General features: G+C 40.9%; 8 protein-coding genes across 13 annotated transcripts; 3 read left to right on the top strand and 5 right to left on the bottom strand.

Annotated features, from left to right (window-relative positions):
• The first annotated feature begins 103 nt into the window (after positions 1-103).
• LOC125763903 (epidermal growth factor receptor substrate 15-like 1) lies at positions 104-14,156 on the top strand. Of its 5 annotated transcripts, XM_049427601.1 has the most exons (12): positions 105-633; positions 1,281-1,325; positions 1,885-2,121; positions 2,195-3,070; positions 3,133-3,285; positions 3,368-3,457; positions 4,992-5,054; positions 6,242-6,886; positions 6,968-7,156; positions 7,397-7,495; positions 11,707-12,049; positions 12,115-14,156. In XM_049427601.1, the coding sequence occupies exons 1-12, from the start codon at positions 616-618 to the stop codon at positions 12,951-12,953; spliced, it is 3,597 nt and encodes a 1,198-aa protein (XP_049283558.1). In that variant the 5' UTR covers positions 105-615; the 3' UTR covers positions 12,954-14,156. The 5 variants fall into 5 exon arrangements, with proteins under 5 accessions (XP_049283560.1, XP_049283558.1, XP_049283559.1 ...); XM_049427603.1 differs by lacking the exon at positions 7,397-7,495 and having other exon boundaries at positions 104-633; XM_049427602.1 differs by lacking the exon at positions 4,992-5,054 and having other exon boundaries at positions 113-633.
• LOC125774967 (uncharacterized) lies at positions 13,836-18,116 on the bottom strand. The gene is made up of 5 exons (XM_049445342.1): positions 17,670-18,116; positions 17,276-17,604; positions 14,863-15,031; positions 14,590-14,793; positions 13,836-14,512 (listed from the first exon to the last, which is right to left on the bottom strand). The coding sequence occupies exons 1-5, from the start codon at positions 18,012-18,014 to the stop codon at positions 14,204-14,206; spliced, it is 1,356 nt and encodes a 451-aa protein (XP_049301299.1). The 5' UTR covers positions 18,015-18,116; the 3' UTR covers positions 13,836-14,203.
• LOC125763986 (glutathione S-transferase 1-like) lies at positions 15,635-17,099 on the top strand. Its single transcript, XM_049427736.1, has 2 exons — positions 15,635-16,091; positions 16,174-17,099. The coding sequence occupies exons 1-2, from the start codon at positions 15,994-15,996 to the stop codon at positions 16,742-16,744; spliced, it is 669 nt and encodes a 222-aa protein (XP_049283693.1). The 5' UTR covers positions 15,635-15,993; the 3' UTR covers positions 16,745-17,099.
• Positions 18,117-18,187: 71 nt separating the features above from the next.
• Positions 18,188-19,134, bottom strand: LOC125763982 (glutathione S-transferase 1-like). Its single transcript, XM_049427732.1, has 2 exons — positions 18,710-19,134; positions 18,188-18,644 (listed from the first exon to the last, which is right to left on the bottom strand). The coding sequence occupies exons 1-2, from the start codon at positions 19,055-19,057 to the stop codon at positions 18,318-18,320; spliced, it is 675 nt and encodes a 224-aa protein (XP_049283689.1). The 5' UTR covers positions 19,058-19,134; the 3' UTR covers positions 18,188-18,317.
• Positions 19,135-19,782: 648 nt separating this feature from the next.
• On the bottom strand, positions 19,783-20,733 carry LOC125763977 (glutathione S-transferase 1-like). 2 transcript variants are annotated; one of them, XM_049427726.1, is made up of 3 exons: positions 20,510-20,723; positions 20,237-20,437; positions 19,783-20,165 (listed from the first exon to the last, which is right to left on the bottom strand). In XM_049427726.1, exons 1-3 carry the CDS (start codon positions 20,651-20,653, stop codon positions 19,845-19,847), a joined length of 666 nt encoding a protein of 221 aa, XP_049283683.1. In that variant the 5' UTR covers positions 20,654-20,723; the 3' UTR covers positions 19,783-19,844. The 2 variants fall into 2 exon arrangements, with proteins under 2 accessions (XP_049283683.1, XP_049283682.1); XM_049427725.1 differs by having other exon boundaries at positions 20,237-20,733.
• Positions 20,734-20,777: 44 nt separating this feature from the next.
• LOC125763985 (glutathione S-transferase 1-like) lies at positions 20,778-21,885 on the bottom strand. The gene is made up of 3 exons (XM_049427735.1): positions 21,654-21,885; positions 21,391-21,591; positions 20,778-21,307 (listed from the first exon to the last, which is right to left on the bottom strand). The coding sequence occupies exons 1-3, from the start codon at positions 21,795-21,797 to the stop codon at positions 20,981-20,983; spliced, it is 672 nt and encodes a 223-aa protein (XP_049283692.1). The 5' UTR covers positions 21,798-21,885; the 3' UTR covers positions 20,778-20,980.
• Positions 21,886-22,189: 304 nt separating this feature from the next.
• Positions 22,190-23,376, top strand: LOC125763984 (glutathione S-transferase 1-like). Its single transcript, XM_049427734.1, has 3 exons — positions 22,190-22,676; positions 22,741-22,941; positions 23,003-23,376. The coding sequence occupies exons 1-3, from the start codon at positions 22,533-22,535 to the stop codon at positions 23,327-23,329; spliced, it is 672 nt and encodes a 223-aa protein (XP_049283691.1). The 5' UTR covers positions 22,190-22,532; the 3' UTR covers positions 23,330-23,376.
• LOC125763983 (glutathione S-transferase 1-like) lies at positions 23,369-24,357 on the bottom strand. The gene is made up of 2 exons (XM_049427733.1): positions 24,055-24,357; positions 23,369-23,981 (listed from the first exon to the last, which is right to left on the bottom strand). Exons 1-2 carry the CDS (start codon positions 24,196-24,198, stop codon positions 23,454-23,456), a joined length of 672 nt encoding a protein of 223 aa, XP_049283690.1. The 5' UTR covers positions 24,199-24,357; the 3' UTR covers positions 23,369-23,453.
• Positions 24,358-24,948: the final 591 nt, after the last annotated feature.

Genomic DNA, 24,948 nt, shown 5'->3' with positions numbered 1-24,948 from the left:
AGCGTTTGTTTTAAATTGTAAGCATGCATGAAGCCGCTTTTCCGCTTTCATCTGTTTGGATTCTTCGGAAAACTCCAAGGCAGTTCAAAAGCTCTCCATCGTGTAGCAGTACCTTTATTTGAGCAACCGTTTTGGACCGCTCTTCCCACCCACTATGCACAGTTTGTAACGTCACTTTGACGTCCATTTTTGACAGCATGCTTTGTCTCATTTATGCACGCATGCGAAAGCGAGACCAACGGTACAAAATTACGGGAGAAGCTCGCTCGCAAGCTGTCAAAGAAGTTAAACGAGAGAAGGAAAAAAGTGCGTACAGTTGAAGCAGGAAACACTTTCCGTGTTCGTCCTAAAATTCATTGCTAGACGATTGTTGTGCAGAAGCGAAGAAAACAATCTTCATCGCCAGCGAGATAACTGCATCAGTATTATTATCTCGTCGTGTGTTTCGTCTTGCATCTGGCCGTTTTGCATACTGGATGCACATACATTTCGGCAAGGCAGACACACGGAACAGGCGAGACGCGAGCAGCCAGAAAACATACCACACCAAGCCCACCGAGAACCGATCGATTTCGATTGCGCACTTTTTCACGTCCCACAGCAAACTCCATCACAATGACCGACATTGTAAAGGTAATTTTTGCGTTTCACGGGTAGGTTTTCAGTTCCAAGAAAATCCGTCAGGCTTTCTGTGCGATTCGTAGAAAAAGTGTACGGTGGAATACGAAATGATTTGCTGAAGCTAGTAGGCATGATCCTGCAATACACCCTTGTGGGTGGGTGTAGACCAAGTGGTGGTAGAGTAATCGTGTAAAGTGATTATCGAAAAATGCGAATGTGCTTTTGTATTGTGAATATGGTTTTAAATATTGCTACAGCTGTAGGATTTTTACTAAGCGAACCAATCCATTATACTTACAACGCCCTTTTGTGTGCTTATCAGTGTGAAGGAAAATGCGTTGGAGTGACTCGATGCTTCATCGAGGCTTTCAAAGTATCAAAACACTTGGCAATAGTAAAGTATCCATAATCCTACACACACAATTACACAAAACAATTGGATGCAATCGAAGAGACTATCAAAGCTTAACCGGGAATAGTGAACTGAACAGTAAAAACACAGCAAACAGTGACCAAAGAGCAAACAGTGGCAAAAAAAAAAATTAATTTAATACGATAAGGCAATTGTTGCTTCGATTGCCACTAGATAGTTTGATATCGTAGTAATCCGTGTATTTTGTTTTTTTTTCTTTTCTTTACCCTACATACGTCATATATAGCTCGCAGGAGACCACATCCTGATATACGAGGGTTACTATAAACAGGTGAGTTGAAGGAAGAACGAAATCAAGGCTGATTGTTGTTGAGCTAGCCGTGTTGTGGAACATTCCGCACATTCCGGCCATTAAAGTAGCACCAAATCAGGAGATTACATGGACCATAAGCGGAAATAGGAAATGTTTTAGCAGCGACATGGTTTACGAATACCCCGCAAGTTTATCAAGGATTCTAAATCCATCCATGTGATAGATCTAAGAAGGCTTGTTCTGAAGTAACCGTTTGACCTACCTTTTCACCCAAAACAAAGCGATGGAACACGTTTGCTGAGTGGAGAAAATCGATAAATGGATCAGTGCGTGCAAAGTAGTACCTACAGCAGTATTCGTTTTCCTATCGTAAAACACTCAAGCTGAATGATTATGAAATGTATTTTTTCTTGGAAGAGAATCAAAACTGTACCTTTGCTGACAGCTTTGAATAAGCTTTGTAATAGAAATAAAATCCTTACGCTTATTGCATAACATTAACAGCTATTATAACTTTCAAAACCCTTCTTGTTCTTTGGTTGTTAATTTATGAGCAATTTGTTATTCCCTTCTGCAGCTTGATCCAAAAGAAACGAACGAAATCGGTGCGCTTGCTGCAGCAAAATTCCTCAAGAAATCCGGCCTCAGTGATGTCGTCCTCAGTCGCATATGGGATTTATCAGATCCAACCGGAAAAGGCTACCTGACGAAGGAAGGATTTTTCGTCTCACTCAAGCTGATCGGTTTGGCACAGGAAGGTTCAGACATTAGTCTCAAAAACATCAACCATGTTCTATCGAAACCACCAAAGGTGGTAAGTATTGTACGAGCGGCGGATCACATGGATTAAATGATATTTGGAATAACATTCCATTGCTTTGCTACAGGGTGATCTACCAAAACCTCCAGCACAGGTAAAATTGCTTCCAGCCGAAAGTACAGACTGGTCGATGAAACCGGAAAAGCGACAACAGTACGAGCAACTGTTCGATTCCCTCGGTCCCATGAACGGATTACTCCCGGGAGCGAAGGTCCGTGTGACGTTGATGAACTCGAAGCTGCCGCTCGACACACTCGGCCGCATCTGGGATCTGGCGGATCAGGATCGGGACGGAAGCCTCGACAAACATGAATTCTGCGTGGCCATGCATCTGGTGTACGAAGCGCTGGATAAGCGTGCCATCCCGGCCATATTGCCACCTCAGTTACAGCGTAACTATGGCACACAAACCGCACAGAATGGTGCCGGTGGGTTCGATGCGTTTGGCAGTGGTGCCGCAGACGGTGGTGGTTTTGTGGCAAACTTCCCGACCGACATTGCACCGCCACCGGTCGTACCACCGCTGCCGGCTGCACTCACACGACCACCACCAATGGCTGGAAACGCTCCTATCATTCCGCCCGTACCGATGGTACCACTCGTTTCCGCATCTGCGCCGATTGAGGTGACCAGCTGGGTTGTGTCACCGCTTGAGCGTTGCAAGTACGAGGAGATCTTCAACAAGAGTGACACCGATCGGGATGGTCTCGTGTCGGGTCTGGAAATAAAGGATGTCTTTCTGCAGTCGGGTGTGGCGCAGAACTTGCTCGCACACATATGGGCATTGTGTGATACGAACCAGTCGGGCAAGCTGAAGCTAGAAGAGTTCTGTCTAGCCATGTGGTTCGTTGATCGAGCCAAAAAGGGTATCGATCCGCCTCAGGCATTGGCCCCGAACATGGTACCGCCCAGTTTGCGGAAGAGTTCACTCATCCAAGCGCAGGTAAGACCATTTACTGTTATGCGCAATTTTCCCTGTGTACTTACTGCAATACTCTTTACCAGGAACCACCTCAACCAACCTACAGCAATCCGGAGTTGGAAATGATCTCCAAAGAAATAGACGAGCTTGCAAAGGAGCGCCGTTTGCTGGAGCAAGAAGTTGCCCAGAAGGAGGCTGACGTGCGAATTAAGAGCGGTGAATTGCGCAGCCTGCAAGTGAGTAAAGCTTTTTTTGTTAATCCGGTCTTCGGGAAATATGATACATTGCTAACGCACTATTGTGATCCTTCTTCGGCAGAGCGAATTGGACACGCTAACAGCAACGTTAAAGCAGCTGGAAAACCAAAAAGGTGAAGCACAGAAGCGTTTGGATGACCTTAAGAATCAGGTAAGCAACAAAAAATCACGCAACGCGATATTATTCGATCGTCTTACACCCTCCTAATCTACCGGTGGTTCCCTCCTGGTACAACGGGTCCCAGCCTCCGGTCTGTGGTGTATTTTGCTTCTTTATTATGCTTAAAGTAACATGCAATCCTCTGATAATCTTTTGGATGTTAGTGGCCTTTCGTACTTTTATACCACAAAGCTAACATACAAAAGCTCTCAGAAGTATATCTGGCAGCTGTATTGTAAATAATGTTAATTTTGCATTTCGTGAGATACGTCTTATCTCGTTTTTGTGCAGCATCAGTTGTAATATTTGATAGCGATTTCCTGTAAGCGTGCGTTTTCGGGTGCTGTCACACACTATGAAGCCTATGTAAATTTATCTTATCAGTCGTTGTGTACAGATCACCGATCAGTACTCTGTGATAATGCACAGTGAACAAACTGTCTTGGCCCAACATCTTTTGTAAGTCGAGACACATTAACTTCTCTTCGGTAAGCAATTGGGTTGGATTGAGAGTTACTGTGCTAGTGAATAATAGATAATCTGTCTGCATATTGATTTTAACTAATGTTCATTTAATCATATTTGTATAATATTTTTCACAAGTTGTTTCATTTTGTTTTCCGTATTCTTCAATTACCTTTTTAACTTTACCCTTTTTTAGTCTAATTTGACAATATATCGTATGCCGGATATATTTGATTGATTCTCATTCATTTTTCATAATGTAATGTGTCATTAATTTTATAAAGCCATTTTGATTTCTTTCTTATGTACTGATTTAGTTCCTTAATAGATGTTAATTATTTAGTACGCTTTTGTTTAACTTCTCCATCACTTTTTATTTTTTACTTCCTATGATTTCATTCTGAAATTTAATAAATTCTTCGAGTGTAACTCTTCTCAGAATATATTGACGCAAACATTAATTTCTCACATTTAAAATTGTTCAATATTTACCAGTTCGAATTCGAGTTTTGGCGTCTATTTTACGGAATTTTAAGGCGAATGCCAATTTGAACAACTATCAATCAACATTCACATTCCCGTTTTCTTTCGCCGTTTGTTATTTAAAGTTGTATTAAAATATTTCAGAAGAAAGAACAATTTTATTCAAGTGGTTGGGATTTGTTCTACCGCTTGTATCGCGCAATGGTCATTATGCTATTGTCAATATTATAAAAAAAAGAATGCTATTTCACATTTATATACCTCTAATAGTACTAATAACTTGGAATATCTAATACCGTTTGTTCTAATTAATACCAATTACTCTAACTATCGTGTATAAAAGTGGAGAGCAACACTCTAACAATTCTCATTGTATTTAATTGTTGATTTGAATTTAATGATTTACACCTTTATGCGCTTCACATTTTTGCTCGTATCTTCTTTTGCGATTGTTGGGTTTTTATAACTACTACTCGTATGGTTTGATTTGTGCTTGTGCCGACATATCCTGAATAAAACAAACAAAAAACTATACAAAACAAACTTCTCGAATGGTGTGCCACACTGTCACTACTAGCAAGTAGATGTAGATCAAGCCTTGCTAGCGGTAGCGTGCAACATTGACGATGCTCGTCAACAGGTTCGTTTAATTTTATGATTTCCTCTTTATCATTTCATTTTGTTTGGTGTGTGTGTTCCTTTAGTGGTTTAGTGTTCATCCCGTACCTTTCATATATCATTTTCCTTACTGCGTTTTCGTTTGAGTTTGTTTTGTTTTTCTGTTTCTGTAACTTCATATTCTTCATGGCTCCTTCCATTTCCATTCCATTCTGTTGTGCCTTGGTTAAGGTAACATCATGTTCTTTCCTATTGATTTATGTCATTGTGTTTCATCCGTTTTTCGAGTCCGGTCAAAGTGGCTCTCAACATCATTGCAAGTAGTATTATTTTTTTCACATCAGTTTTATGTTTTGCAATCTAATTTGAATTTGTTTTGCTTTGTTTTTGTTTATTTTGTTGTTTAGCATATTGTTTGTTTTATGTTTCTCAGTAAAAATAATGTTCGAAAATTATGAATTATTTAAATTGTGATACTATGTTTGGTTAACGAATGTTCTGAAAGAAACATCAACAAGTAATCGTATGAGACGGTTGTGTTTCTTTACATTTTAGCCATGCATTTCTATAACCCTCTGAGATAAGTGGCTGCTTACATTTGTAAGACACGAAGATAAGAGCCTGTCTGTGTTTTGGCATCCTCAATACATTTTAAATGTTCAAACAAAACAGTACGATTCAATCATTCTTTACACCTTGACCGGACAGTTGTGAAACGGAACCCTTATTCCAATCCAATTTGTATCCTTAATCCAAACGACTGAACCATCAACGTTATTCCATTCTTCAAAATATTTGTTAGGTGCGCAACTAAGTTCTTGCTGTGCTTTTAACATTTCTGTAGTTCCCATCGATTGTTTGATTTCGGCGTCTTGAGAGGTTTGTTTAGGCTGTGAATGGTCAATTATTCGATTTTGCTCATGAACAAATAACGCTCGAAAAATAAACAATTTATTTTCATGTTAATTATGATCCATTTATAATTGGTTTAGAAATGTAGTTGATGTGCCTTATTTGGAACAATCTATGTGTATTTAAAAAAAATGAAATAAATAACTAGAACGTTATTGCGCACCTAATAGATACAAATTGTGTTATATGTTTATCGTACCTGTACCACATAATATATGCACTAACATTTTTTTTCCTTCTTTTGGTGTTTCTACTACGTGGCTCACAAAAACATCAAACGACGAATACGTGATACAGGTGAACAAAATTCGCGAACAGTGCCAGAAGCAGGAAGCAACGCTCAAGGAGCAAGAAGGTGAGCTGGACTCGCGCCGTTCCGAGCTGCAGAAGCTGAGGGATGAGGAGCAATCGCTCGAGAAGGAGTACAACACCAGCACCAAAGAGGTCGACCGGTTGACATCGCAGCTGCAGGACACGCAGCTAGAGATCAGTCAGGTGAAGGCCATGGTTACTCAAATACAAGAGTACCAGCGTCAAATGACGGACGCACTTTCGATGTTCCGTTCGGCGATCGAATCGAACGATCCGATACTGGTGTCCGACTATTCGCTCAAGATTGAGCCGGAGTTCCGCGAAGCGAAACAGGCTCTGGAAGAGAAGGAGGTTGAGAACGCTAACAAGCGCGATCCGTTCGGCGATAACAGAGCGAACGGGTTCAGTGCCGGCGAGACGGAAACGGGCTTCGGGGATGATTTCAAGTCGAACGGTTTCACCACACAGTTCGATGTCGGTTCGAATGGAGGATTTCACGGAACGGGCGGTGGATTCGGGGACGACGGGTTTGGTGCGTTCGGTGCAAAAACAAATGCTAGCAGCGGTGCAGATCCGTTTGCATCCGCTGGTGCCGATCCGTTCGGTGAACGGAAAGGTAGTGCAGCAGAGGTGAGTAATTAAGAGTGAATCAAACGATGGAGTTTCTGTTTTTAATATGCGCTGTGTGCTCTTTTTTTATATTTGTTTTAGCCCGCCAAAGATGAGTTCGGATGCGATCCGTTTGCTATACTGCATGCTCCGACCACTGCCGGTCAAGCTCTGACACCTAGTCCCAGCAAATCCGTTGCACCACCGCGTCCAGAATCGCCTAGCCCAGCCCTGCCACCGAAGAAAGCTAAGCAGCCACCACCGCGACCGGCACCGCCACGACCAATGCAGGTAAGTGTTCCTTTCCCCGGTCATGTACGCCGTTTTGCACCGTGTAGCGTCCTTTTCGGCTGCGTAGCGTGTAGATGGGAAGCAGAACGTAACTAACTCTCGTAGCGCACTTTGTAACAGTTCTTATCTGTACCTTTTCTTCTTCTTATTCTTCTCTTCTAACCTACGTAATCTTCTAACTGATCAATCTTGTACCAAATCGCCAAAATCCTTCCTGTCTCTGCACTTCACAAACGGTAGGGCCCTACGCCTACCAAACCTGCACCACCGGCGTCGGATGCATTCGGTGATAGTAGCGGCGGTGGCAGCTTTGCCAATTTTGCCGACTTCGACAATAAGGTAGTTATCAACAATCAGATTATTCATCGTTTTGGCACGAACCCTAGGTGGACATGACGATGAACTCTGAATCGGAATTAGACCTTGTTCTTCCCATCAATCTGTGTTGTGTTGTTACATGCTACTATCGTCCTTTATTTTTGCCATTTGCTCGTTTGTTGTTTCTTTGTTGTTTTTTTCTTCTTCTTATATTTTTATCTAATTTTATGGTGCTTTTTCGTTGCACGATGCTACCTTACTGTCATGGCGGTTTCTATATAAATATTTTCCCATTTCTGAAGTATTTGTGTATAGTTTACATTCGATGATGTATTTTAAAACAGTATTTTTCTCTATTCATGCATCTTTCATCCTTTTATACTAAAACCTAAGCACTAATAGTATCTTTATAATCACTGCAGGACAATCACTTTAACTATATTATGCATGCTTACCTTTTACAACTTAAGCTAATGTAGTGATATAACCCCTACAAAAAAACTAATAAATTCTTTACATTATTTATTTTGGTTGTTGTGTTTTTATGGTTTAATTTTAAATTTATTTATTTCACAAATTTTGGTAGGTGTTTTTCAATTGCGTAGTTTTAATAATTGTATGTTTATTATTATTTACTACTTTTAGTAATATATTTATCCTTATTACCTTATTTTAATTTAATTTTTATCTTAAAACTTTACCCCTTTTCTGTAATTTAGTCATCCTGTATAAAAAACGTTTAGGTACCATTGCTATGCGTAAAAAGCGATTGCCACTGTATAACTTGCTTGTTAAATACTCACACCTGACACAGGCTGGCTGTGTGTGCACTCATTGCGATATCTAACATTCTCTTTCTTCTTCTTTTGCACTTCTATCGTTTCATCGCGCATTTCAGTGAATATCATCCGATAATAGTACTAAAGAGACTAACAAATAACCAAAAACTGAAGTGGAAGACGAACATAAACGAAACAAAAAAGACCCGTAGTGTACCATCCGCGTATATCGTCTAAAATACTCGAATCCGTTGCACGAACGCGCTCCATCCAATGCACGAACATCTTACAGCAAACTGCAAAAAGAAAGCCACATTGCAATTAGTCTATTTATGCGATGCTTAACGAAAGCTACTAACCTTTTCACTGTTGCAAGCAGCAGAGCAGTGTTCATGCGTGTGGTTAAAAAACATACCAGTTAAAGGAACAAAAAACAAACACCCCAAGATGTTCTATATTTTGTGTTTAACTAATATGTTAATCGACCTTCCTAATAATATCGTACCGGCATCGCGTGCGATGTACATAGAGATAGAGAGTTTTAATATTGTGCATCGAATCAAATCGCACCGCACTGTCGTTCCGTAACGTGCAAATTGTGCTGAAATTTAAATTAAACAAAAAAAATTACTTCATCCAAGTACTAATTTCCTTCCCGTGTGGAGGACGTTTGCATAGTGCTAGTACTGAATTCTATGAACTTTATCGCTAAAACTATCAAAACTATGTACCGTATGACGATGATGGTGGTGTGTATATTCTATTCGTATTGTTTTGCTGTTTATTGTTAAACTTTAATCAAAAAAGTGACTAATCATGGATTTAGTAAAAAATGACCACTATTTAAACTAGCGACGATCGATCGTAGATGAAAGTAAATGAAGCATTATGGATAGATATACAAGCATTATATTTACCACGGATCGTGGCGATTAGATGTAACGTTAAAGAAATTCTCTTGGCATATACCAACTGTAGCTTACATAGAAGGTAAACATTCCCAGGACGCTTTCACTGAATGTTTTTATTAATTTTATTTTGTTTATATTAAACCATAAATGAATGCCTTAGCAGCGCATTTCTAATTCGAAACATGCGGATAACAAATACCTACAATCGAAACGCCTAGTAGTTATCTAATCGTATTTGTTCATGTCACTCATGTATCACTAATGTGCTGTGGAAGGTCAGTTTAATTGCAACGGATTTGGTTTTTGTATACCTATACCAATGTGCTGCATGTTTCGGGTAGGGATATTATTTTGCATTTGCATTATGTGGCCATTAATGGTAGAGAATTGATTACACATCACGTTACCCAGATGCGAATTGGAACAAATGATGTTGAAGAGAATTTGTTTTTTTTTTACATTTAAATTGCACAGCACTGTTGTTCTTTTCGCTTTTAGTAAACATTGTTAAACAGTAAATCGAATTGTAGCAATTATTTAATGCAAGTGAGCCATCATACAGTGTATGCAGCATGTTCATAAATGGCTTTGAATTTTCCATTTCGCCAAAAGTCACTTCTAAATAGGGCGTGTTTAAGTTATTCAATGCTATGCACACGTAACGATGAACTGTATGAAGTAAAAGTAATCATCGATTTACTGCAAATAAATTAGAACTATTTACTCTATAATAAAAACACACTTAAGATAGTATCGTTCGTGGGCATTCGTACGGACACGTTCAGTGAAGTTAAAGATTATGTCTGGCGGGGAAAAAAATATATTGTTAATGTGCGATAATAAACTCCATAGTATGGTGAACTTCATCTAATTAACAATTACTAGGCAATGGATACAAATTAATACGTTTAACCTTTAGCTAAACTGATGGCAGAACGATTTACAGTATATGCTCAATCAAAATTTTTATTTTTCATTTATCTAATATTATTTTTTTCTGCTGTACACCTTTCTACCATTACTTTGAATGTTGAATTTCTCCCAAGAGAAAACCTAAATTCTTTGGAGCTTATCCAATTTTTGATAGCCTCATAGTTGACTCGTTGACAAGTCCGTGGAAGGAAATAGATAATAATTTGAAGGTTTCATGTCTTATCTAGAAGGGTATGAAAAATGTGATTAAATATCGTTTTTGGATTGGTTAAGAGATTTTACTTTTCTCTTCTCTGGTCAGCTGTTGTCTGGCTGTTTCAATACCTTGGGCAGCTCATAATAGAAAATTCGCAATGATTCCATCATATGTACAGCAGCACTTTCTTATAAATACAATTGTTTTGGAATTAAAACGCTACAAATCGCTTCGACATAAATTAATTTTTTGTTCTATAATCTCTCTAGAAAACGATCGCTTTTGTTGAATAATAATTTCTTTAGTGCACACATAATGCAATTGTCTTTCGGCAGTTCTGCAAGGACTGTATAGTCATATCACAAGCAGATAGTCCCGGCCACAACGTACGTTCTGTTCTGGTTTGTAACAATCACTTTAGTAAACCATCGTTAGTATATACCATGTGTATTGTAGCATTGTTATATTGCCATTTCACGTCAAGCGCGTCGTAAAGCATCGAATGAACAAATCATATTTTTCACATAGTTTACCAAATAAGCGTTCAACACTAGACTAATATTACCTAGGATCGGACGAAACAAAATACAGATAATAACGTAAAGCACACACCCGTACTAATTCGCATCTATTTCTCGTATGTTATCGTTTGAAACCATTCTATTTTTAGTGGTAATGCGTGATTTGGATGACGTTTGGACTAATCCACTAATCCACGAAAAAAGGGATGTTCTATTCGGCGTGCATAATCCTCTAACCGCAACATATCCGAACTTCTCTCGAATGTCTAAACAATGTAATAAAATACCCGACGCAAAGTATTGCAAACTACGAACAAAGTTGACAAAATGTGCGCAATCAAAAGCTTCTAATACAGCTGATAATCAATTATGTTAACCATATATCCTGCACAATCGATAATCTAGCAGACCTGTTTCGGGCAAATGCGCGTGTGTGTGTGTGGTGAAATCGGCTACTGTTATAAACTACTTAAAACATTACTCTTTACACTTAATGAACACCTTTACAGTCACTGTACTATGAGTCACTTATAAGCATCCTTTTCTATTTCTATTTTGATTCGTCTGCAATTAGTTCGTGCCAAAACTCCTTTATTACTTTTCCTTTTACGTTTCATTCATCATTTTCCTTTACCATCTAATATTGTTTAGTTTTCTACCTCTGCATTTTGTTGTTCTTTATTTTTTTCCACCATGGATACATGCATTTTTATATTTATTGATTTACTCATTTGTTTTTTTCGTTTTGTTTACTTTTTTCCTACAATCTTTTAAACACACTTTATCATCGTGTATGCTGTACCAATTCAATGACACTCTATAATGTATGCAACAATCAATTCACTACGTACACTATCCGTCGTTTTGCGGTGTGAAATGGTGACACAAGCAGAATCTCAAACCAGTAACCTCCCAAGCACAAGCGTCGTCCTCCTTTGCATCAAGTGGAAACGCTTTCGGAAGCAATCGGTCGCTTACGGGTGCTTTCAACTCGACGCCCTTCTCCACCGTATCCGGTGTACCAATGGCCACGATCACTGTCGAAGCGCCCACTCCGCCTACAGCAACTGCACCGGTTCCGGTTGTTACACCCGTGCCAGTCCTTTCATCGGCACCGACACCGACACCGGTAGTTGATTTTGCGGACGATCCGTTCAAGGACTATCGGTACGAGGATCCGTTTAACATCGAAGACCCATTCGCCGATGCTGAAAACGACGCTCAATCTGGTGATGGTTTGTATTTTGTTTCGTTTTGACAAAAGTAATGCAATTAACTGATTTTTATTCTTTTTTTTTAGATCCTTTCTCATCAGCAGACAATAGTGTGACGAATAACAACAACATTCTATCGAACAAATTCGAAGCCAAGTTTAGCAAATCGTCCACCGGTTCCATGGAAAAGTTGGACGAACTGTTTATGGGTGTGCGTATATCAGGCGACGGTGCAAACGATACGTTAACCCTGAACAACAACGCTAATCGCCTTAACAACAACAACAGTGCGCTATCGTCCAAGAGTGCGGTCGGATCAATTGGAAAGTCAAAACCATTTGCGCTCGATCCGTTCGATGCATTTAATGATAATTTTTCCAAAAACACCAATCAAGTAGAGGACAGTTTATTCAACGCATTTGGGAACGATCGTGGGGATGTTACCGACAATAGTCTGCTGGATGCGTTTCGCGTTACAACAACCTCACCCGCAGTTCATTCCACCAGTCCCGCAACATCATCAACCATGATGAAGTCGTTCGAGGATGAATTTTCTAAAATGGACGCAACCAATGCGCTGAACAACAATCTCACAACTGCATCCTTCACCAGTGGCAACGAGTTTGTCGCCAAGTTTGACGATGCATTCAGTGCATTTAGCACAACGACAACGCAATCAACGGCTAATGCCAGCAGCACTGCTAATGGTAACCGGCATGGTGTTGGTTTTGGTGCCACACTGCCTCCACCGGCAAAGAGTTCCAAATCAGCATCAAACGGACCAATGACTGGTAGTTTAAAGCGACCCGATGGTAGTGCCGATCCACCGAAGTTGGTCGAACGGTTTAATGCCGATTATTCGAAGGGTGAAACGTTTGATGCCGACCTGGAAGCGGTCCTGCAGCGATCACTGGTCGAGAAATGAACATTCGCACGACGCTGATCGTCTGCTGGTGACGCAGGATACAATAATGATGCTGTGAATGTGTCCTGCTTTGTATTACCAAACAGTTTTATCGCATTGACGCTACCGCGATTCCAATAATGTTTAGTTTTCAAAATGCAACATGTTTAAACATAATGCAAAACTTCTACATCACGATCCAACGCTGTACCGAACGTGTATTATGAACAACGATATATATATGACTCTGAAACGAATTACATATAAACACGAAGAACGAGAATTAGCGAAACGCAACAAACAAAACAATTCCATTTGAAATCATGTAACAATTTGAAACAAGATTAGCTTTAATTATTTTCTGTTTATCTTTACATTTTCTTTCTTCAAATTGTTACACTAGCTCGGTTACGGCTTCTTAGAAGAGTTCCGAGTTAGCTAAAACTGTTAAAGTGTAGACACTATATAAATGAAGGTGTAGTCGAAATTTTCATGATTAAATTGAATGCTTCACAAAACAAGATAGCGTAGCAGAGCAAAAGAATTTAAAGAGTGTAAATATTGTGGATCCCATTAAGCAACGAAGTTGAATTATGTGCAGGAATAGAGTAGAGAAGTAGATAAATGAAGATTTCATGACTCTTTACAATATCGTGAACGAGAGAACGATTACTTACAGGAAGGAATTATGCGTACAAATTAACGTGAAGCATGTCTGTGGAAAGTAAAACTTTTTTCTTTTTTTTCATTGCGTTTCCATTAGGATTAAACGAATCAAATCACTAAAGTACCAAGATATTAAAAATACATATAATTTTGTTTTGAAACATGTAAAGTTAGCATAACACCTCCGCAGCACGTTAGATGTCTTCTATAGAGCTGCATTAAAGGTGAAGAAACAGGTTCAAATGGACGCAGTTTATTAGATGTGTTGAGTAATAGTCACACTTTGTCAGGTTATTGTTGAGATGAATATATTACTCATGTGGAAACTATTAACTATTAAGAGTCAGTAACAAACCGACATATGTTATGCATCCTTCAGCGAATGATATTCTGCAAACTTAGCTTTCCAAAGCTGCGGTCCGCTGTGTTGATTCCCATGAAAGCAAGGCGAAAAAAGAAACATTTGAGATACATGATGAGGGAATCTGTAATCCTGCACTTCAAAAACACTCAAGGCATGCACAATAAAAGGAACCGAAAAAAAAACATCCAAACGTATGACCGCCTAGGCTCTCGAATGTATTAATGATGTAGAAAGTTCCTATCTAGATCTTAATTTTTGTGCTTAATATTTTGCGCAACTTTTCCAACCCAACTCGATTCTGGTCGTTGTAGTAGGGCAGCGATTGCATCTCCTTAAACCACTCGTGCACACGCGGCCATCGATCGGCATCGATCGGTACCAACAGATTCAGTGTGCTCAATGTGGCCACTATAGCGAGATCCGCCACCGAAAGGCGATCGAGTGCGGTATAACGCGTCTGCTGAAGAAAGTGTTCCAATGCATCGATCGTTTCCTGGATCGGTTTGAGATGCTTTGTTGGATCGGTAATATCGCCACTAAAAATTTTACGCTACAATGAAGGTTCAATGAAATGGATTAAAAACGTGGATTAAAAAATATGTGACAGAGAGCGCCTTCAAAACCTACCATAACTTCTGCGTCACGCTGAAATAGGTGGCCATTGTTGAAGCACAGCATATTGAAGACTTTCGCTCTCGTTAGAGTATCCGGTATGGCAAAGGTATGCTCTGCTGGTGCGAATGTATCGCAAAGGTACATCAATATGGCATGACTGTCGATGAGCGTCAAATCACCGTGACGCAGCACGGGAATTGTATGTAGAGGATTAATCTGTGAAGAAATGAACTGGGTTAAGATCTCAACTAAAATTTAAACGCGTGAAATAACAAACACGAATACCTTTATAAAATCAGCACTTAGATGACCACCGTTGAAGAGATTGATGTACTCGAACTTTATCCGATCCTTTACACCCAGTGCAGCAATCGTCAGCAGTACGCCACGTACCGGGGGACTAACTTCATCGTAATACAGAACCATGCTCGGTGTAGCCATGTTTAAGAATGTGCTGCTTCAATCCTATTCGATTTAATGTTTGCCAAGATTCGAATTAAGTGAACTGGAAAGATCAAGCGATAGCTTTGTGGTTAATGGTAAATCTGGTTTGTAACCTGATCCGAATGCAACATCGTACGGCTCAGAGCTTCCTAACGAAACGTGCTCGAGTGCAAACAGAGATACGCAAGTAATTTGAAAGAAATACAAGCAAAGCAGCATTTTAAGAAGTGAGAGACTTAAGCAGTGATAGACGTGTGCTCAGTAAGTAGATCTCCTATTACTTGATTGTGTAAAATATTATAGCTCTTTCACAGTTTTAAGTATTTCCACAGGATAATATGCATCCTCAGCGTTATCGAACAAAAAGATAACATTAAGAAAAGTATCCAACAACCGCGGGAATGAGAAATACGGAGGTATTTAAGGCATCCGGATATCCAAGGTAAGTGGAAAGTTCAATCAATTATTAAAATTATATTCTATTTCTATTAATATCCTAACTTCCGTAATGGTAACTTCGTTTCTGAGTGGTATAAGGGTTAAATCTTTTTTGTTTGTTATTTGGTACTATAACTTCCCGACCGTGTGACGATTCTTTCAAACATTGTTGTTGGCTGAACTGATTACCGTTTGAATATATTATTTCATGATTTAATTTGGCAAAAGTGCAGCTACATTTATATCTTCAAATGACTGAACAGATTCTCAATAAAGAGGTGTGGTTATTTTATCGATTTACCCCCCTCCCTTCATCATGGTTCTATTAAGATTACGTCAAACGACCTTAAGCTAAGCGTCACCACTGCTACGCATCGATGAAAGGCGAACAAAACAAAATGAAAAAAAAACATCTCTATCTAAAAAAAAACTCACAATACGCATAAAACCCAAAGTCCAAAATGGGCAGCAATGAGGTAGATTCGGCTTCATTTGTCCGAAACGCAACGGTTCGAGCCGTCAGTTACGTACAAGATGTCTAAGAAGCAGGTTCTATATACGCACACCATTAGTCCCGCCGGCCGTGCGGTTGAGCTCACCATCAAGGCCTTGAACCTTGACGTTGAGATTCGGTAGGTTAATTACTATTTCGTAACAGGCCGTTAGCATAAGCATTTCTATAATTGTTCCCCTAAACACCGTTCGCTTTTTTAGGGAAATGAACGTCTTCAAGGGTCAGCATATGAATGATGAGTACAAGAAGCTTAACCCAGTACAAACGATCCCAACACTGGATGATAATGGGTTTCTGCTGTGGGATAGCCACGCGATTATGATTTATCTCGTGCGTCGTTACGGTGCCGGTTCGAACCTATACACGGACGATTATGAGCAGCAGGCCCGTATTAATGCGGCCCTATTCTTCGATAGTTCGATCCTTTTCGCGCGGCTACGTTTCTGTACGGACAATCTGACCGTGCTGGGCAAGAGTGAAATCCCGGAGGAAAATGTGCAGCGAGCGATAGAGGGTTTGCAGCGGTTGGAAAGTTTGCTGCAGTCGGATTATGTCGCCGGTGATCATTTGACGATCGCGGATTTGAGCTGCATCAGCAGTGTTAACACGTTGCATATTATGCTTAAGCCGGCACCGGCCGATTTTCCAAAAACCTTTGCTTGGATCGAGCGACTGACCAAGTTGCCGTACTATGAGGAGGTGTCTGTTCGTGGATTAAAAGCTGCGGGTGAGCTGATGCAAATGCTTGGTGCAAAGAATAGTGCGAATTAAGACCACTTTGATTGAGGCGTGCCCCACCCGTTGCTAGTGTTATGGAATGAAAATGATTTGGAATAGTGCTGTCTCTCGTTTTACCTACCTTCGAGGACGGAATCTAACACTGAACTGAACCAAACCGACTTCCTGCTGCAGTATAACTTGGATTAATTAAACTTTCCTTCGCCAGCTCATGAATGTATTTGTGGTAACAAGCGATAAGCACGCATCACGGTTCTGTATTAGCTTATGCATACTGTGCTTAGTAACGTTTAATTTGTTTTGTGTTAAGTTTATCTGAGTTTACAATTTTTTATGCTCTGTTTTGATATCCATATTTTGCTAACAATAAACATCATGCTGCAGCTTCTGTGCGTGTGTTGGTGACATTGAAAACGGTACCGGGTGAAACCAGCAACAAGATCGTAAACAAACCCGGTCCCGTGTCTGCTTTTCTGTGGGTGTGTGTATAATGCATGCACTGTGAGAAACTAATCCGAATGCTATGTCCCAAAATTGATCGTGCATTGGAGGTGGCGTCTTCATTACTTTGCTTTGATCGCATTTTTAAGTCTCAATGATTCGCAGATTTCGGCAAATTCGACGGCTCCTTCCTGGTTAAGCTGCTCGTACTCTGGCAAAGTGTGGCTCAACCGTTCAATCCAAGCCACGAGCGCCGGATATTTGCTTCGTTCCATAGGGAAAAATTCTTCCATCGTTGCTATCGTTGCGATGCAGCTAACATCAGCGAGTGTCAACGTATTCCCTACCATATAATCATCTACCAGCGCATCGTTAAGCAACTCGTAGCCTTTCTTCATGTAATCGATCTTGTGCTGCGGTACCTCGGATGATCCCTCGTACAAAATCGGTTCCTTGAAAAGCGTAAAAGTGCGTATTAGATATGTAAACAAATCTCTGATCGGTTATCTCTACTTACGAAATAGAATCGCAACCGCGAGAACAGCACACCGGAGTCAAAGTGAAGAGCAGCATTTACCTTGGCCCTTATGATCGGATCATCCGGATATAGGCTGTGGTCCTGACCGTACTTAAGCACCAGATAGATGATGATGGCATGACTGTCTCGCACGATAACACCACCATCGTCGATGATCGGAATCGTGTGCTGTGGGTTCAGCTTCAGAAATTCATCCTTCCGGTGATCGCCGGCCAGCAGATTGATTGGCACGACGTCCAGCGATAGTCCCAACAACTTTGCCGTCAATTCTACGGCACGTCCCGGCGGGCTGAGTTTTGCTGTGTAGAGCTTTATATTCGGCATTCTCTAGCGTGCGCGTGTGAAGCTATCCGCGGTCTGACGCGTTCTAATCTTACTTTTACCCCACCACTGATCGAGCGTGAAGTGGTTTTCAAATCAGCACCACTGTCGCTGATTTGAACGTAGTGGTGAGATTGGAAACTTCCATTAAAAAAAAAGATTATAGAAACAAAAAATATGCCAGTCACGTCTGAAACGCTTTATTCAATTTAAACGATTGCAAACGTTAAAGCTGTCTTGCAGTTGATTTGCAGGAGAGCGGATTTTGTAGACTCATATTTTGTTTATCAAAATAGTAACTCCACATCACTTAGATTTTGCACGATTTTCCGCCAACTTAGCGCGAAACAGTTGAGCTAGTTCCTCGACACCTTCCTGGTTCGTAGCCTTGTAGTATGGCAACTTGGCGAGACGCGCTACCCAAGCGGCCAGCTTCGGATAGTTGGCTTCATCGATCGGGAAGATGGCATGCATCGAAGAAATACTAGCGATACAGCTCAGATCGGCCAGTGTCATCCGATTGCCAACAATATAATCATCGACGAGAGTGTCATTCAGCAGCTGGTACGCACGGTACACATTGTCAATCTTCTCTTGAGGCGACTCGGTTGATCCGTAGTACAGTATAGGTTCCTATGGATATAAAATATAATTTTAAATAAGCATATTATTGCAAAACAAGAGCAGAAAGTTTTTACCGCATAGAATCGCAATCGGGCGAACAGCACACCAGAATCGAAGTGCAACGCCGCATTGACCTTGGAGCGTGTTACCACGTCCGATGGATACAAACTATCATCTTTACCGTACTTTGTCACCAAATACACGATGATCGCATGGCTATCACATACGATCGTGCCATTGTCATCGATCATCGGAATCGTGTGCTGGGGGTTTAACTTCCGAAATTCCTCCTTCAGGTGGTCACCCGCGATCAGATTGATGGGGATGATTTCAAACTCGAGCCCAAGTGCCTTACCCGTCAGCTCCACCGATCGACCCGGTGGGCTTAACTTAGCCGTGTACAACTTAATGGCCGATGGCATCCTTTCACCAGGGAATCAGAATTGCAGTCCTCTCCGTAGTAATGCTCGGAATGAAATGCAAGTTCATTTCATTTATTCTTCCCTGCTTGTTGCACTGTATGCATACATGCATTCAAATATACATATATGGGGTTCTACGCCGTACACCGAACGATGGGGTGGAGAACACACACACCCCAACGCATTTTGGCAAACATTTGCAAAAACGCTTGATTAGATAATAGACGCCCGTTAATGCAGTGGAAGAAAAAAAAGCGTAAAAAAACATCCCGGCAAGCGAACGATGGTTTTATTATCTGTTTTATACTTTTTGCTATCTTCTTCTTCTTGGCTTAACGATCTTACAGGTCACGCCGGCCATTTCTGACTTACTAGACTTATTTTAGCACGTAGCCGGATAGTCAGTCCTTGCTACGGGGGAACGATCCGGATGGGATTTGAACCCGGTCCTGCCGTGTGGACCGGCGCCGTTTATCACATGCACCACCGGACCGCCCCTATTTTTTGCTATACATTTGATAATTACTGTAATCTACACTTCTACTGTTGGAAGATGCTTCTATGCTCGTTTTTGTTTGTGCTTGTCAATTGTAACGATTTCATTATCTTTCTTTCATTCTTTGTGTTGCTAATTCTAATCTTTCATTTCCTTTCCGAGGCTTTATGTTTTAATTTATTATCATCAGCACATGATAAGAATGATTTCTTTTCATATTATTTCCAACTTTTGTTATAGGAAGTTTTTATTGAACAAAAATTCGTTTTTGCTTAACCAATTGAATTAATTTCAAGCTTTAGCATTTTCCTCCTTTTTGGCAAGTACAAACTTGCCCAGGTCAGTTCCACCGCCTCCATTAGCTTCCTCGTAGTATGGCAACTGCTTCAAACGATCGATCCACTCATAGATACGTGGATGCTCCGATTGCTCCAGCGGAACAACGCCCATAATGCTAGAGATGGTAGAAATGCAGCTAAAGTCGGCAATTGTCATTTTCGACCCAGCAACAAAGTCATCCTTTAGGGTGTCCTCCAGCAAGCGGTACGATTTCTGCACATACTCGACTCGATCTTCGGGAATGTCCGATTTTCCGTAGAAAAGAATACGCTCCTGTAAATGAGAATAAGAAATGAAAAATTGTTTATCTACTGCATTGATAACCAGTCAATAAATTAACTCACAAAAATGAAACGCATTCGTGCAAACAGTACACCAGATTCAAAGTGTAGGGCAGCATTTACGCGAGCCTGCTGGACTGGATCTTTTGGGTACAGGGTGTCATCTTTGCCATACTTCGTCACCAGATAGATCATGATCGCATGACTCTCGGTAATGATCGTACCATCATCATCCAGCACCGGGATTGTATGTTGGGGGTTTAACTGTAATGATCGTACGTTAAGTTGAATATGATGGATCAAAAACAAACATTCTCTAATCCCTAAAAAACTTACCTTCATGAACTCCGGCGTCAAATGATCACCAGCCAGAAGGTTAATATTCTTCTGTTCCAGTTCCAATCCCAACGCTTTGGCTGTCAGTTCGACGGCCCGGCATGGTGGGCTTAGGTGTAGCGTGTACAGAACTAGCTTGGTCATTTTGAGACAGACTACCGTTGCGTTAAAGAGACACACCCGTACTAAAGGGGGTTATGTTTGGGGCATCGGATGTTAAACCAATCTTCTTTCGGATGTATAGATGTGTTTGTAGTACCAGGAGAGATAAAGGGCACTTTGCGAGTGTGTTTGTATTTATTGTGAATCAGGCATGCTTTGCCGGTTTTTGCTGGTGGGTGATAGTGATGGAATATAAACGAAGAACAAAATTCCGGTTTTCGTTTTTGACGCTTCATTGCATTAAATTACTTTTCCAAGCGAAAACAAGCATCTATTTTCACTGACTAGCGCGTTCGTCGTTCACTTGATTTAAACTTTTGCTTTCGTATTTTCAGCTAACTTCTGTACTACGAATTGTCCCAGCTCGGTTGCACCGATGCCATTGAGTTCTTCATAGTACGGTAACTGTTTCATAAGTTCCATCCACGCATTAGTGCGCGGGTACTCCGATCTATCTAATGGGATAAAACCAACCGTAGAGGCAACTGTCGAAATGCAGCTAAAATCAGCGATAGTCATTTGCGGTCCGGCAACAAAGTCATCGTGCAAAGAATCCTCCAGAAGTCGGTACGCCTTCCTCACGTAATCGATACGATCCTCGGGAATTTCCGCTTTACGTGCGAAAAACACAAGTTCCTGAGAGGGGAAAGATAAATACCTCGTTTGATAAAACCTTTTATTTGCAAATCGAACATTAGGCTGAATACACTAACACGTACCGTAATGAAGCGCAGCCGAGCAAATAGTACTCCAGATTCGAAATGGAGGGCCGCGTTGACCCGAGCTTGCTGGACAATATCGGACGGATATAGTGTATCAGCTTTGGCGTACTTTCGCACCAGATAAATCATGATGGCATGACTTTCGCTGATGATTATCCCATTATCATCCAGCACCGGGATCGTATGCATTGGATTAAGCTGTAAAGCAATATAAATATCTTAACGTATAGAACACACCCACGTTGACCGGGGTAAGATACCTTCAAGAACTCTGGCTTTAGATTGTCTCCAGCCAGCAGGTTCATCAACTTGCGTTCCAGGTCCAATCCCAGTGCTCTTGCAGTTAGTTCTACTGCTCGGCATGGTGGACTAAGATGGACAGTGTATAGCACTAGCTTAGGCATCTTTCTTTCGAAGTTTACTTCCGATTTAACTTTCGAACTTGAGTGTTCCAAACTCAGCAATCAACTGAGAGACCATATGCACCAGTAGGGATAGATTTGAAACGCATACCTTTGCAAAAACTTATTAATGCTTAAAATCATTATATGTACACATGCTTGCTTCCCCGTCATGCTAACCAAGTGTACAATGATAAGCAAAATCGCTATCTGTCCACTTCATTCCGTAGCATATGTTCCATCAAGCTGTGTCACCATCCCCTTCCCTGCCTTAGCTAATGTCTCTCTTACCTAGTAAACAGTATATACGCAAATCATTATAAATGACAAGAGCAATAACAGTTTTTATTTACATCCATGTTACAATTCATACCTTTATAGTACAGTATGGAGGTAACGACAGTAGAATCGGCAAAACATATGGTGATTTTCTATTAACGATGATAATTGATTAGACTATCATCAAGTTATACTGAAGAACTTAGTAAAGCTTTTAACAAACTTAGAAGCTTTACTTCTAAATACCTTCTCTCAAATGGTAAAAACTATTTTTCACTAAAAATAGGTTGTTACTTTACCTTATCATGCCCTAAGTAACAACCTTATCATCTTATCTTCAATCGTCCGTAAAAGATAATATCAAGCAAGAGAATCTGTGGAGCACTACGATAGCCGCTAGGGCATCCTTAGTTAGTCAATGTTGGATCACCCTCTTTCAAACACATCGTACCGGTAACGATGGACAAGCTGGTGTTGTACACGAACAAGAAAAGCCCTCCATGTCGTGCAGTGAAACTAACCGCTCGTGCCCTTGGTATAGAGTTGATCGAGAAGGAGATGACACTCATGCGAGGTGACAAGCTGATGGAAGAGTTCCTAAAGGTATTTCTCGCTAGCCTCCGCAGCGTTAGATGGTGCGAAAGCTTATGTTCTGCAAATTGTTTAGGTTAACCCACAGCAAACAATACCGGTACTGGATGATGGAGGAATCGTTATCACCGCCAGTCACGCCATCATGATTTATCTCGTATGTAAGTACGGTAACGATGATAGTCTCTACCCGACCGATCTGGTACGGAGGGCACGGGTCCACACGGCGCTACATCTTGAAGCGGGAGTCATCTTTTCTCGGCTTAGTTTTTTGTTTGTCAGTATCTGTTATCCAACATTTCATGGGGATGGATTGTACAATGTTTGTACTCTCGCAGGAACCGGTAATTTATTCGGGTAAATCATACTTCCATTCCGATCGTGTTGAGCACATCCGGAAGGCGTACCGCTTGTTGGAGGATTCGCTCGTGAATATGTACATGGTCGGCGATAGCTTAACGATAGCCGATTTTAGCTGTATCTCAAGTGTGGCTTCTCTTGTCGGTGTGGTACCGCTGGACGAGACTAAATTCCCGAAAATTGTTGCCTGGATAAAACGCATGCAGGAGCTACCATACTATGAGGAAGCGAACGGTAATGGAGCACTCGAGCTGGCCGAGTTTGTGCTGGGAAAGAAGGAAGCAAATGCTTCACAGTATTTGTGACAAGGGATAGAATCTCCAATCTAATAAAAGCCTTATTCATTTCATAAGCGATTGTAAAATTTTATTTCTCACTGAGTACTTTGCCTTTTAAATGCACATTTTAGGACAGAAGGTTTGTCCCAGGTTACACTTTGCCGAGCTTCTGATTGTACAGCTGCAGTGCCTCATTCGCACGTTCAGTGTTAATTTCCTTGTAGTTCGGCATGGTTTGTTCGAGACGCTTCAGATATGCCAAAACGGTTGGATATTTGGCAGCATCGGCCGGGAACAGTGCATTGAGCGTGCTAAGCGACGTACTGACGGAAATGTCCGCCAGTGTGATCGAACTACCAACCAGATAATCCGTACCGCCAGTAGTAAGTGTGGCCTCTAGCAGCTCATACGCCTTCAGCACCGAGTCGATTTTCTCTTGCGGTACCTCCGTCTGTCCCCAGTAAAACACCGGCTCCAGAATCCATCGCAGCCGAGCGAAAAGAACACCCGATTCAAAGTGCAACAGTGCGTTGATGTTGGCCTGCTTGACCAAATCCTTCGTCGGATAGAGGCTGTCATCTTTCCCGTACTTCGACACAAGATAGATAATGATGGCGTGACTGTCGTACAGTGGCACACCATTATCGTTGATGGTGGGTACCGTGTGCATCGGATTCATCTGGAACAGACGCGATACATTAGGTCAGGTGTGTGTGTGATGAATAATTTCCCCTAATCTATATTGATCTTACCTTGAGGTACTCGGGCGTCAGCTGTTCCTTCTTGGTCAGATCGATGTACTGCACATCCAGATCCAGACCGATCATCTTTGCCGTTAGTTCTACGGCCCTACCGGCCGGTGTGCGGCGCGTACTGTACAAAACGATCGGTGCCATGACGCAGAATTGTTTCTCCTTTCAATACGAATGCTAGGCAAAGACTGTCCACAACGATGGGGGGAAAGTATTTTAAGCTACGTCTGAATGCGTAAACGTGTGCGTTTGATCTTGAAATCTGCTACGAGTGTGTAGGAAACCGGTTCGTGGCCGTGTTGGTGTAGCAATCATTTCGTTTAAATGGCCGATTATCGATAGCGTTCGTTTTCAAAATGGTTTGCTACTATTTAATATTTTATTGTATTATATTTGTTCTAAAATAACAAAAAAATAAATAGTATGAAAAAGAATATAGGGATACAAAATTTAATTAAAAAAAAATCACTCATTTTAAAAAAAGTTTTGTAAACCGTAAAAAAGGTTTGGTAAAGAGCCGTTTTAAAATCCATTAGACATTTTTTTTAAATTGAAATCAGCAACATAATCATGATCTCATGATTGATGTCATGAGAATTACACAGGACAACATATAATAAATAAATAGATTATATGCTTGTGAGGCAGCCTTAAGTGTTAAAGTGCCGCCAGACACTCTTTTAACAGACCCAGGGCGTAATAAAAAGATTAACCTATTAGCATGGTTGAAGCTACTCAATCGATTTAGAGCATGAGCTTCGAAAAATTGTCCATCCGTTTCCTAATACTTTCTTAAATGGTTCAATCTAAAACTTCCCACACGATCGCAGTGAATGAGGTATGCTCGTACACCAAAATCCATTTCCAGTGCCACAATCGGAAATAAAATCATCC

Source organism: Anopheles funestus, chromosome 2RL (genome assembly GCF_943734845.2).
Source record: "Anopheles funestus chromosome 2RL, idAnoFuneDA-416_04, whole genome shotgun sequence".
Taxonomy (NCBI): domain Eukaryota; kingdom Metazoa; phylum Arthropoda; class Insecta; order Diptera; family Culicidae; genus Anopheles; species Anopheles funestus.
Note: the sequence above shows the minus strand (reverse complement) of the source record. Positions and strands in the feature narration are given on the sequence as shown.

What these genes read in the sequence shown, in the direction of transcription:
- LOC125763985 (XM_049427735.1), bottom strand. Translation starts at nt 21,797, where the DNA reads ATGCCTAAGCTAGTGCTATACACTGTCCATCTTAGTCCACCATGCCGA. An exon ending in TAAAGCCAGAGTTCTTGAAG is followed by an intron (nt 21,592 to 21,653) that starts GTATCTTACCCC and finishes ATTGCTTTACAG; the next exon opens with CTTAATCCAATGCATACGAT. An exon ending in CTCGGCTGCGCTTCATTACG is followed by an intron (nt 21,308 to 21,390) that starts GTACGTGTTAGT and finishes TTCCCCTCTCAG; the next exon opens with GAACTTGTGTTTTTCGCACG.
- LOC125763903 (XM_049427601.1), top strand. An exon ending in GTTCACTCATCCAAGCGCAG is followed by an intron (nt 3,071 to 3,132) that starts GTAAGACCATTT and finishes ACTCTTTACCAG; the next exon opens with GAACCACCTCAACCAACCTA. An exon ending in GTGAATTGCGCAGCCTGCAA is followed by an intron (nt 3,286 to 3,367) that starts GTGAGTAAAGCT and finishes CTTCTTCGGCAG; the next exon opens with AGCGAATTGGACACGCTAAC.
- LOC125774967 (XM_049445342.1), bottom strand. Translation starts at nt 18,014, where the DNA reads ATGCCGAATATAAAGCTCTACACAGCAAAACTCAGCCCGCCGGGACGT. An exon ending in CGCGGTTGCGATTCTATTTC is followed by an intron (nt 17,605 to 17,669) that starts GTAAGTAGAGAT and finishes ACGCTTTTCAAG; the next exon opens with GAACCGATTTTGTACGAGGG. An exon ending in AATGCGATCAAAGCAAAGTA is followed by an intron (nt 15,032 to 17,275) that starts ATGAAGACGCCA and finishes GGATTGAAGCAG; the next exon opens with CACATTCTTAAACATGGCTA.
- LOC125763983 (XM_049427733.1), bottom strand. Translation starts at nt 24,198, where the DNA reads ATGGCACCGATCGTTTTGTACAGTACGCGCCGCACACCGGCCGGTAGG. An exon ending in TGACGCCCGAGTACCTCAAG is followed by an intron (nt 23,982 to 24,054) that starts GTAAGATCAATA and finishes CGTCTGTTCCAG; the next exon opens with ATGAATCCGATGCACACGGT.
- LOC125763986 (XM_049427736.1), top strand. Translation starts at nt 15,994, where the DNA reads ATGTCTAAGAAGCAGGTTCTATATACGCACACCATTAGTCCCGCCGGC. An exon ending in AACCTTGACGTTGAGATTCG is followed by an intron (nt 16,092 to 16,173) that starts GTAGGTTAATTA and finishes TCGCTTTTTTAG; the next exon opens with GGAAATGAACGTCTTCAAGG.
- LOC125763982 (XM_049427732.1), bottom strand. Translation starts at nt 19,057, where the DNA reads ATGCCATCGGCCATTAAGTTGTACACGGCTAAGTTAAGCCCACCGGGT. An exon ending in CCCGATTGCGATTCTATGCG is followed by an intron (nt 18,645 to 18,709) that starts GTAAAAACTTTC and finishes TTATATCCATAG; the next exon opens with GAACCTATACTGTACTACGG.
- LOC125763984 (XM_049427734.1), top strand. Translation starts at nt 22,533, where the DNA reads ATGGACAAGCTGGTGTTGTACACGAACAAGAAAAGCCCTCCATGTCGT. An exon ending in TGATGGAAGAGTTCCTAAAG is followed by an intron (nt 22,677 to 22,740) that starts GTATTTCTCGCT and finishes CAAATTGTTTAG; the next exon opens with GTTAACCCACAGCAAACAAT. An exon ending in CTCGGCTTAGTTTTTTGTTT is followed by an intron (nt 22,942 to 23,002) that starts GTCAGTATCTGT and finishes GTACTCTCGCAG; the next exon opens with GAACCGGTAATTTATTCGGG.
- LOC125763977 (XM_049427725.1), bottom strand. Translation starts at nt 20,653, where the DNA reads ATGACCAAGCTAGTTCTGTACACGCTACACCTAAGCCCACCATGCCGG. An exon ending in CACGAATGCGTTTCATTTTT is followed by an intron (nt 20,166 to 20,236) that starts GTGAGTTAATTT and finishes TCTCATTTACAG; the next exon opens with GAGCGTATTCTTTTCTACGG.